This window comes from Acipenser ruthenus, chromosome 1 (genome assembly GCF_902713425.1).
Source record: "Acipenser ruthenus chromosome 1, fAciRut3.2 maternal haplotype, whole genome shotgun sequence".
NCBI lineage: Eukaryota > Metazoa > Chordata > Actinopteri > Acipenseriformes > Acipenseridae > Acipenser > Acipenser ruthenus.
Window position 1 is genome coordinate 20285633 of NC_081189.1, and position 12013 is coordinate 20297645.

At 37.9% G+C, this 12013-nt stretch overlaps 1 protein-coding gene across 6 annotated transcripts in view; it reads left to right on the top strand.

The window, feature by feature from the left end:
* The first annotated feature begins 102 nt into the window (after nt 1-102).
* Nucleotides 103-12013, top strand: part of LOC117409268 (tropomyosin alpha-1 chain) — a 47465-nt gene continuing 35554 nt past the window's right edge. The window contains exons 1-2 of one of the 6 annotated variants that reach the window (XM_059020489.1): nt 103-384; nt 1424-1549. In XM_059020489.1, coding sequence (XP_058876472.1) covers nt 271-384; nt 1424-1549 — 240 coding nt within the window. In that variant the 5' untranslated portion in view covers nt 103-270. The remainder of the gene's footprint in view (nt 385-1423; nt 1550-12013) is intronic. The other 5 variants (XM_059020410.1, XM_059020405.1, XM_059020438.1 and 2 more) reach the window with 5 other exon arrangements.

Below are 12013 nucleotides of genomic sequence, written 5' to 3' on the forward strand. Positions count from 1 at the left end.
CATTCTGGAGGACAAATCACCAGAGGCTAACGTCACTACCACATCGGGGCTACTCAACAGATCTTTCCAAAAAAAGTCCTGGGTTGCTTTAGAGAGAATTCCAGCCTTCCTTGTTACCAAATCAAGAGGGGCTGTTTTATCTCAACACACAGTTCAGACTTGCGTTTCTCATTTCAGTTCGGTCTACTCTCCCTGACGAGTGCGCTCCTGAAAGTCAGTTTGTTCCTCCGTTACTTTTCTTCTACAGAGAATTAGAAATAACAAGCAGCCATGGATGCCATCAAGAAGAAAATGCAGATGCTGAAACTGGATAAGGAGAATGCTATTGACAGGGCTGAGCAATCCGAGACCGAAAAGAAAGTATCAGAGGACAAGGTCAAACTGGTAAGAAGAAAATATAGCATCTGTCCGACACAAACCAGATTTATGAACTTCGTCAAGGTCCCGAGTTGTTTTAGCAATGTACTGTAATTTAGTCGGTACAGCGCAAAGCATTTACAGTAACCTTTTTTTTTTTGTAAAAAGGAAAAACTGAAACAAAATGTGTAAGAAACAGTATTCCTTTTATATAGCCAACACAACTGAGGTCCGTTTGAGTTTCTTGTTATTACCGTAGCTTTATAACAATTGCATTTTCCTTTCGCAAACAAATTCCACTTAAGAGTAAATACATAATTTATAAATTAGGCCTGGCTATATTCAATATGACACGTTGTTAATTGCCTCATCATATGCCACTCATTAAAAAAAAAGAAAGAAAAAAAAACACCACAATATTTTCTTTTCACATTACACATTTATAAGAAAAAACAAACTTTCAGCTAAAAATGAAAAATGTATTTATACTTTTATTCAGAAAGTGTTATGTTAACAGAGTTCATCTTTCAGTGTTTCTTGTAGAAAAAAAACATAACGTGCCCTATTAATCTTAACATCCCCACAATACCGTGGAGGCGTCTGTTTGCAGCCTACGCTCGCGTGTTTCAAGTTGTATTGTGTTTTAACTTGTATTGGAGTTGGAGTTTACCACTAGCTATTGAGAGTATCAATCAGGGGGATATATGAAGGATATGTGTCCGTCTGTTAATCCGTGTTTTATTTATGACATATTTAAATGTTTTTCATTTACATTCTGGGGATGTATATGCATATCCTGTAGGTCATGGAATTCTACTGATTCTGATAGTTCTAATTTGAGAAATTTGAGAAAACCGTCTACCCACAGCCTTTTTTTTTATTTCACATTGCTCCTGAATTTATTTTAGTACAGTATAGCCACTATTCACACTGGCCTGGGGTAGACTAACTAAACGTGATATGTTCACAAGTGTTCTGAAAACCACAGTATGCGGAGAAATGACTTACAGCAAGCATCTTTGTTTCAACCTGAAATTGCTCTAATGTTTGTTCGCCGTGTTGACAGCTGGAAGAGGAGCTGCAGGCACTGCAGAAGAAGCTGAAAGGGACGGAAGACGAGCTGGATAAGTACTCCGAATCCCTGAAGGATGCCCAGGAGAAGTTGGAACAAGCGGAGAAGAAGGCCGCCGATGTGAGTATCACCGCCAAACGAACCACTGTTGCTGCAATAGCTGACACTGTCTAACTGAAATCCATACAATATCCATATCCAACTGTATAGGTAGGTTCAAATGTCATGCTTTATTGAAGTCGTGTTGACCGAGCTTCTCTTTACATCTTTCTACTTTAAATTTAACGCTAAATTTAACTCACATTATTTAAGCCTTTTGTTTAACTTTTTAAAATTTTTTTAACGTTTTGCTGTTGGCTTCAAAGATGGATCGTATAGTTTTAAAACACTTACAAACTTACAAACACAATATGCTCTACTGTACACTTATTAATCCACTAGAGGGTGCAGGTGGAATAGTTAAATCATTCATAAATTAATAAAAACAATCTTATATTAAAAGCTCGATTTTGATTTTGTGCTAGTAAAGCTGAATATCAAAGTGCAGTGATCAGGTAAGGTCTTGTAATTTACTATACATCCACTAGAGGTCACGAGAGACCTGGCTAAAAAAAAAAGTCCCTGCCATTGCTGTGGTAAACTTACTTTTCTAATCACCCATGTAGATCGCCTAAATGCAATTGGATGACTATATATATATATATATATATATATATATATATATGAATATGAATTCAATGAAAACTATATTATGCTAAATAATAAACCCCATATGACATAAACATAATTAAAATTAGAGTTTTAATTTCTCTTACCTATACAACTGTTCACACAGACACTGAGTGAGTGAGGCTTTTCTGATTAGGATACACATGCAATAACAGTAACACTACAAATCGATATACTTTGAATTACTTCAACTGAGAAATATAAATAGATACTATTCATTCACTGATTGAACCTCATTCTAACTCAATTCAGTAAGGTGGATGTGTTATTTAAACCTGTGGACCATGGATAAAATACCTTACCAACAGTAACACCAAATAAACATTTTTCTCAGGAAAAGCTGTAATATGTAACAAGTAACTATAGAATTCTGGTGCCCATTCAAAAGAATGTGGTAATAACAGCATGCTGTGACTCATAACTTTTAATTACCAGCGCTGTTCATAAAGAATTCAGTGCACCCTCAGGAATCAGGATGCTCACTGCAATTGTATAGGGATGATGACGTCCTCAGTTATTTGTCTTATGCACACTTTCACGTCTGACTTTGCCAGTTTGCGCTCTTGTAATCCACTTCATTGTCCAAACAGATACAGGGTACTGAGAATAAACTGTGTAAGCAAATTGGAGATTAATTGTCAGGAACAGCGGGCAAAACACAGCTCCCAAAACACAGTTGTCATCCCTAAAATAGAATGTATGATATGATGCAGCCTAAATTAGACTTTCAGAAGCGGCTGGCTGGTGTTAACATATAAAGAATGCCAACGCATCTTAGAAAGTAAGCAGCTCAGATTACATATAGATCATTCTCTTTGTTCCTGTCCTCTTACCTTGTATGGTATTGACAATCATTCTGAGGGGTTCTTTCGTATTGCAATGACTCAAATGTTGTTTTTCTGTTACCTTTTACCTGAGTTCAGAGCTGCTCTTTAATTCAAATTGCCTGCCGTATGTAACATAGGATAAATCAGCCAAAGTTTATTATAGTAAAAGTAGCCAGCACCACTTTTGCTAACAAATGTCTATGGCAGGCAATTAGTACTGAGGATCAGCTCCAGAACTCGGCTAAAATGTCCTTGATAACACAAACTGTATTAAAAAGTGAAAACAAAAATCGAACAATATTTGAATAATTGCAAGGGGACAGTTGGAAAAAATATAAAAATGTCATTTAAACCTACTGACGCTTTAAGAGGGAATTAAAACGTTACACCAAGTCGTGAATCAGCACTTATTTAAACTATTAATTATTTTATCAATATCATTTGGTAGATGAGAGCAGACCAAAAATACTGACCAAAAATATTTGCGGTGTATAAAATCACTCCTACAAAACAGCTGAACTCTTTACTCTGAGGAAGGCCTTAGCTAAAACGCTTGCCTGCTTGACTTTCATATCGCCTTAACTCAGACCAAACACAGTTCAACACCACAACAATCTCCTTCGATGTCCAACTGAATACTATTTATATTAATGAAACGCTGCGTTATCCAGCAGAGCCCGTTTAGAAACTCTATGGGCCCCTGGCGGGTTTTATTTGTATTTATTTATTTATTTTTTTAAGTAAGTATCTCGCTACAGCCGAGAGTGGCCGTCACTCAAACAGACAGCCTGCATTTGACATTCTCATTAATCTCAGAGAGGACGAGGGCAGAAACTGATCTCTCTTCTGACAGCTTGTACGGAGAAAGTAGCACCCTGCTGGCATCTGTAAACATAAGATAACCCTTGTCAGCACCTCGAGGTTTGATGGTGTAAAGTGAATCTATTAAAAAAGAATTGGGCACACTGACTTTTATACCAGACAACTTTTATGATTAAATAGCAGCAGAGCTAATTGTTGCAATACTCCCTCCTTATTTTACCGTTGGATAAATTGAGACTTTGGTTCATTCATGGCTAAGCCATGTTAACAGTAAATTGTACATGCTTAAGGTGCCCTTCACTAAAATTCAATATTCATTATTTTTAATATTTGGCAATTTTGTAATGTTTTTTAATATTTGGCAATTTAGCAAGTTACTGAGGCACTGTACTGCCAACGTCAAAATGTAAAACCTACTATTTTCTTTCCGCAGTTATTTAATTTCACCAAGTGGTTAGTACCATAGGGGTCTCCTATTACCAGTACAAACACTACTGCTAGTAAGAAACCACAACAGGATGGCTGCCAGTAGATTAACATCAGGGCTGAAGAAAGAATAACAAGGAATGATAATAAACATGGCAAACCAGGTTAAACTGCTGGAAATGCATAGTATAGTATAACCATGCAAAAAAAGAGAAAAAAATACTGTGGTAAGCTTTTATAAGAGCAGTTTCTAAATGAACTACTTCTACTTCTTAAGATTTGCCAAGTTTTGTTTTTCCTCAGTGAAGTTTGTAAGCATTCAGTGCAGACCTGTACAGGTTTACAGGGGCCTTGTAAGAGGCTGAAACATTATGTGTGAAGGTATCAAACCGCTCCAGTGGTACCCACTCAGAGCAAGAAACTGTTAACTCATTACAAATACAGGTGTTTTGAAACTTCAGACACATTTTTCTCGATTTAAAAAGACTTGTCGTAGCAATTCTTTGGACTGATGGCGTTGATTAAAATATCACAGAATCACAGAAACTGGACACCCTGCTACACTAGGCACGGGAGACTGAATGAGATTCTCCACAGAGGTACTGTATACTGAAACATAAACCCTGAACCCCTTTACCTGAATCTAAAAACATTACCAATTAACATCAAGAACTTCATCTGACCCACTAGAGACCTTGTTCTAACCTAAATGCCCAAAACGGTCATTGTCATCAACCCATGAGAGTCATAAGATTAATGATGTAAGACAAATGCAAGCAGGACCACAGGTCTGGAGATATTGAAATCTATTTGTACCTGTAACAATGTGGAACTTCCATTTGTGTTTGTTATTTTTCCATCTTTTTCTTCACTAGGACCTCATATAAGCAAGATCATTCAGTGAGTTAAAAACAGTGGGCTGGATTCTCAAAGCTCTTTACTCCTAATCGTCGCTAGCTTTTTTCTTTTCAGAAAGGAAAAATAACACCTAATAAAGTTACCAAACCACAACTAAACTGTTTAAATGTTTAAATGATGTGTTTGCTAACAGACTCAGGATGTTCTTTTATTATTTAGAATGTAATTTGCGCTTTTTCCTTTCAGATTAAAAATGGGCTAATGACGATTTGGAGTAAATAGCTTTGATAATTTGCACAATGTGTGTGTGTTTTATTTTTTTTTATGAATTTCATCCTAATTTCATACAATGTGGCATTCCTAAAAAAAAACTTAATTCCTGGTCCTAGTTCAAGTTAAATTAAATTGAAGATTATCTTTCAGTCTTTAGTTTCATACCTTATTAATACCCAAAGTCAATGAATTCTCAGGTATGTTATCTATACCTGCAGAGGTGTTGGAATGATTTTGCCAGTCTCTAAAGGTAATACCCATAATAGCCACTTAATATAGATCAACAGGCCACCTCTTTTTCCCCTGTCAAGTCAATCGCATCTTTTCATGCACCAAACCTATGAATCTAAGCAATGGAATTGACCCAGTCACTGAACCGTGAAGGCACCGACCCAGCCTTGACGAGGTGGCTGCTGGAGCGTGATTAAGCTAACCAGCCCTGCAGAAGTGCAAAGCTCAATACAGCTATCTGTGTGGGTCCCAAACCCAGATCAGCTTCCTGTCAGTGAGTAGGATTCGAACCTCGCTCACATGACTCAACCTGCCCTCCAAAGGCAGTGCTTTTAATAGATGAGGACTATAACATTTTCAGACTTCACATTCACTTTGACTCATCCTGTCACAACACTATAGGTTAGCTAGAGGTGCTTCCTCTCCCCATTCACATCCTGTGTTACAGGTAACATGCCCCGGCCAGGTCAGTGTAAATAAAGTCTGGGAGACAAAAAAGATCAAAATCATATAGGCCTGATGAAAGAATAAAACACGTAAAGCCATGGCAATAGCATTCTTAAGGCTGTAGCGCAAAATAAACATGCATGTGAAGAGCAAACAACAGCATTGATAACAGTGCTGACATCATTTTGGCAGAGGGCAGCTGTGTGCTTGTTTACTGAATCAAGCGCCACACATCTGTTACAGCTGCATGGCATGTGTGGGATATAATTGAATTCATTTATGATCTTTGTATTAATGAATTTATTCAAAAATGACTGTGTTTGTTGTAACATGTAAACGAAAAAAACAAGAAACTACACAGCAGCGCACTTATTTTCCACAGTCATTGTTTTTTTGTTGTATAAAAGTAGGTCATTTTTTTTACTTGGGTTATACTGTAACCCACAGCGGGATTTTTACTGCCAGTTTTTATGGTAATGGCAAAACCATTTACAATTTGGACACTATTAATATGGCACTTATTTGTATTAATTCACACTTGAATGGATCAGCTTAGAGGATTGCTTGTGACTTGGCCAGCTGAAGTGCTGCTAGGCCCGGCATGGTTCATCAGCTACCAATTCAATATTTCCCAGTGGGGAAGATTTTAATTTAAAGTGGGCAAAGCTTGGTTTGCATCTCTTGGTTGGTTCAAAGTTCAGATCAAAACACACACTAGAAATTAAAAAAAAGGCTAAATATCGACACTACTACATACCAGTTTAGTTACCAGGCATACATCAATTTAGGCATACATCTTCTATAACCCACCCTGTCAATGCACTAGAGAGAGAGAGAGAGAGAGAGAGAGAGAGAGAGAGAGAGAGAGAGAGAGAGAGATATCTTGACTGCTGTTCAACCATTCAGAACAGCGGTACTGAACACCACAAAAATAAAGGTTCCATATGTTTCCAAAGCATATCTTTTTGCTTCTTATAGCTGGCAACACTTTTTAATAACTCAAGTTCCAAGTGAATTTATCTACCAGGAATGCAGTTTGGTAGGACGAAGCTGGGCACCAGCCCCTTATTATGGTAATATCTTAAATGTTAACAAATCTTCTAGTGGGTTTCAAGACTTATGAGAGACAGCAGAAGCAGAGATTACTATACAACATGGTTACACAATCAGTTAAATACATCCAGTATACTGTAGTAACAGTTGGTTCCACGGATGCCCTCCCAGCCCTTTCCTCCTTCCTCTGGGGCCTTCCTCTACTCTCACCACCCTGGTCTGTCCTGCCCTGGCACTGCCTAGCCAAGCTGCTTTCTGCACAGCTGGGATGATGTAAGCATTTTCCTTGCCTTAAATGGTGGCCTGCAAGTCACCCTCCACAGGCAAAAACATTAGACAACCCTGATGATTGAAAGGGCATCCTGTCTAGACTGGCACACATCCAAGGACCTTATTCATAAAACCTAGCTTCTTTCACCAACAACTGAAGGTGACTGCATGTATTTTAGGAGCTCTTCATATTTTAACTTGCTTAGCAAGGTAACAAGCTGCTATAAATGTTAACTGCAGTTCAATTGTGGAACATTGCTAGGGTTTATAAATAAGTCTGAGGTACATTTTTTCCTCTTTGTGACAGGTGAGGAACATATAGGAACCAAACAACCAGCCACTAAAAACTAGGATCAGAGTAGCTAGGTTAAAAATATATGCACTGCATCTGCAATGCACCTTATGGACCCAAACAACAAAGTGCTTACTAGTAGTGTAGTCACTACACTGTTTATGTGTAGTCACTTCAAACACCAAGGTCAAGGACAAACACCTTGTTATGCCTGCTATTGGGTTGTGAATTCATGTGCTTTGATTTATGCACTGAGCATTGGCTGGAATGTCTGCAGTTGTCTGGACCATGTTTTACAATGACAGTGAACACTAATAAACAAACCGGGTGTTCTAGCATTGCATAACATGGGTACCCATTGACAATGTAGGGGTGCATTTAAGGGTAATAGGATATCTCAGCAATAGGTTTTCTTCTTCTAAAGTTGAAATGCCCTTCGGCATCAGATACTGTGAGAGGTCCTCAGTACGAGACTCAAACCCTTTATCGACAGTGTTTCTACCTGCCTGCTGGGTCACAAGCTCATGTTCCAGAATGTTTATGGTTAATATGTCCAGGGGTGAAATTCTGCCGGTACTCACCAGTACTCCATACCAGGACTTATTATTATAAAAATATACTTTTATAAAGTTAAAGCTTTGTGACGAAAATACCTTTAGTACTTTTATTAAAAAATAGTCTTCTCAGTTCCCACACATAAAGCACAAACTGTGCTCCTCTACAATGTGTATTACTGCAGAATTGTTACTGAATGTTGTACTTTAATGTTACAAGGGGAGAAGAGAGTTCAAATCTTGGTAGGCTGAAGTTTTGGTAGGTGTTGGGTTTTGTATTGGGAATGGGGCACTCCCTTTTTGTAAAAGGGCTGACATCATTTTACCAAAGAAGGTAAAGTATGCCAGGAATGTAACTGTTTGCTTGAGCTCTAGGCATTCACTCATTCTGACATAATCAGCTCGTGCCCCCTCTGGCAACGCAAGGGAAGAAATCCTCCACTGTCTCAGTTTAAAGATGCGGAATCGTTTACTGGAGCAAATGAATGAACTGAAAATGTCATTCCCACACAAAGCTTCTTTTTCAAAGAAATTGATTTGAATATTCTTATTTTAATGTGGCAAACAGATACTTTAAAACCAGTCATGGCAGAGGAGACACATTTTTCCAACATAGTCTAATGTGTTTTAATATTGTGTGTCTTCTGGGAGCTATCGTTTGTCAGCTAATACTTGCAAACTGGCACACCAACATAAACTAAAGAAATGGACTAGGCGTTAAAGTTGAGATCAACATTCTTTCACTTTTCATGTTTTAAACTTTATTTGTATGTTGGTTAAAATATTTCTCGTGTGAAAAGGATCTGCAACATGCAAAAAAGCAACCTTCCTAATGTGGCCCCTCTAATCACCACTAGGGGCCCCCTATAGCAGGGATCTTCCATCTATTGCTATACATTTTCAGTTAAATTACAAGATAGAAAGATTTAGCTACCAGCCAAACAGTCGACACATATTTGTGACCTAAATGAACTTTAATGACATTTTTTGACCTAAATTAACTTTTTTTGACCTAAATGGTCTTTAATGAAATACCCTGTTGAGATATGTTTGCCTTACCCTGTCAGTGCCACACACACATCTGCACCGTGATGATACAGTAGATATAATAGCTGAGAGTGCATACTGTACTGCATTAGGAATTTTATAGCCTACTGTAGTCCTAATAGAAATGTACTTTAATTAAAAATGCATTATTTGGGTCATATGTAGAGGATCTACTTGCAGTTTGTTTAAATATTTCATTAACTTTATGCGTAACCACCTCCAGCGTAGAGCCATACTGTATATCTGTTGGTACAGTATACAGTGCAGTGCTATTACAGGGGTGTTCTTATAGGTTAAGATGAACAGATACTATCTTACGTTGGTTCTGTTTTTAAAGAAAGAGATGGATTCGGGGGTGTTTTGGGTCAAACACTGAATTGTTGTTTGACATTAAACAATCGTCCTTGTCTCCGCGTACCTCAGGGTCACCTGGTTGTAAACAGGAACCTGCTTGAAAAGAGTAGTAATGTATACACCAAGATCTCCTGGTTTCTCATTCTCACTGTGTACCACTATACCACAGTGTAGAGGAGGTTCACACTGTGTACCACTATACCACAGTGTCTACAGTGTAGAGGAGGTTCACACTGTGTACCACTATACCACAGTGTCTACAGTGTAGAGTAGGTTCTAGTGCTAGATATTTTGTACTCTGTCACGTGTCCTTGTTAAATTCCCATCATACCTTTGTTGGGAAGTTCTTAACAATTGTATAAAAACACGCTATAAATACAGTTTGTCTATTGTGAATTAACCACATAAATGGCTTCCACCTTTTAGGTATGTTTCAGTTTTAAAGGGATACTTCATAACATCTACCTTTTCTTACTATTTCATGTCATATTACATGTGTTATGCATGCCGCTCTCTTGTGGTTTCTGCTATAACTGAACTTGACAACTGTTTCTGGGGAAGTGAGGTGGGGAAGCATATTAGTGTTACGCTGTGCACTGAAGCCCATAGATGAAGTATTTTACATTAAAGCTTGTGCAACTGATATGCTTCCCTGACTCAGGAAACCAGAAAAATAGTTAGAATTATAGAATTTAGCACAGAACTGTTAAAATAGGATAACTACAAAAAAACCAAAAAACCAACTTTTATTTTACAGGTAAAAGCTGATAAACAGTAATGTGCTGCTTGTGCTTAGAATGTTTGCATCATTACTTTCTGTCCATCTTCCCATCTCAATGCTTTGTATCACGAAAACAAACTTATGTCATGGAAGACATTTTCACATAGATATACAAAGCAACAGGTCAAGGTCATGGAACACCAGGCCAATCCAGGGTTTTCACCAGCGAAAAAAGTAGAACCTCTGAAGATACCGGAATAGGTGATTCCTGTTCATTCTGTTTTTCTTCACTGAGCATTGTTTGAGTCTAGCAGAGTTTCAAAGACAAGCAAATGATCAGACACTAGGTGGAAATGGACAGCATATGGCCAGTGGCTTCCTGTATGATATACTGTATGTTTACATGAGTGCAAGGCTGGCTGTTATCTTAAGGATTGTGCACTTCCTTTTTATTTGCAGCTAGGCGGAAACCTTAATAGTATGTGGTTCAGGGGAAGAGCTATTGAAAGCAGTCGGTACCAAGCTGGACAAATCTTTTTGTCCTTTCTTGAAGGTATTTAGAACAACCACCATTTAAGGCTGGGAGAAAGTTGCAAAACCAGGAAAATCTAATCAGTAAATAATGAATTTAGCCAAACGTGACAGGATACAATAGCAGAAACAAACAAACCAAAAAAATCTAGGCAGTTTTTTTAACCTTATTGTCATTTCAGTCAATACATAATAACACACTTGGCAAATTATACCGTGCACTTCCTTGTTGTCTGAAAATAACAAAGACACCATAAGCACTTCAGATTTGCTTGTTTGCTTCACCTCAAAGGTTTCAAACAGTTAATTGCACCCCTGTCTTACTGCATTGTTAGCAACCCCACAAACCCAGTAATTTAGAATCTCCCTCTCATTATGAGGCCTCAGCAATCATATGACTGAATGTGAGAACTCTTCAGGCGGCCATGTTGCTGTATTTGTGTAAAAAAATATATGTATTTATATATACAGTAAAGTGGGGGAAGGGTGAACTGTAGTTCAGTTGTGTCCATCGTGCTCAGTGTGTTTCAGTAGTTTACGTCTGAAAAACAAGTGGTTTAAATCTGTAAACCAATACAAATTTAGGCACTACCGCTTATTCGAAATTGCAACAGATATTTCTGTGAGGCAGCTTTATAATAGGTGGCAAATACATCAAGGCACTGTCTTTCACTGTCTTCAACTGTCTTCAACAAAACTGAAATCAGTCTGACACACTTCTAGCTCACAGCAATGCAATCTTTAAATGAAACAGGGGTCTGTGATTTAATATCATACTTATGAAGTAGTCCCGTACTTCTACAGGCCCAGCAGAATTTCACATGTTAGTTCCAATGGACTTACTGGCAGCACAAAAGTACCTCTGAGGCAAAACTGGAGCAGGGTTTACCTGTCCTGTGGATGAGGGGCCAAGGTGTTGATCAACCACACTGACACTGAGTTGAAAGGCAGAAAAGTTATAGTAAACCAAAACTGAATAAACGGTAATGATGAAAAGGAACACATGAAATATGTTGATGGACTGACGGTGTAGTGTCCCATACGGGAAAAGGAATTGTTTATGTAAGAAGATTGTTACAAGGCCTGTGTTGAAAATATCAGATTTTTAGGTGTTTACTGTCAAATGTTATTAGTATAACAAAAACACCT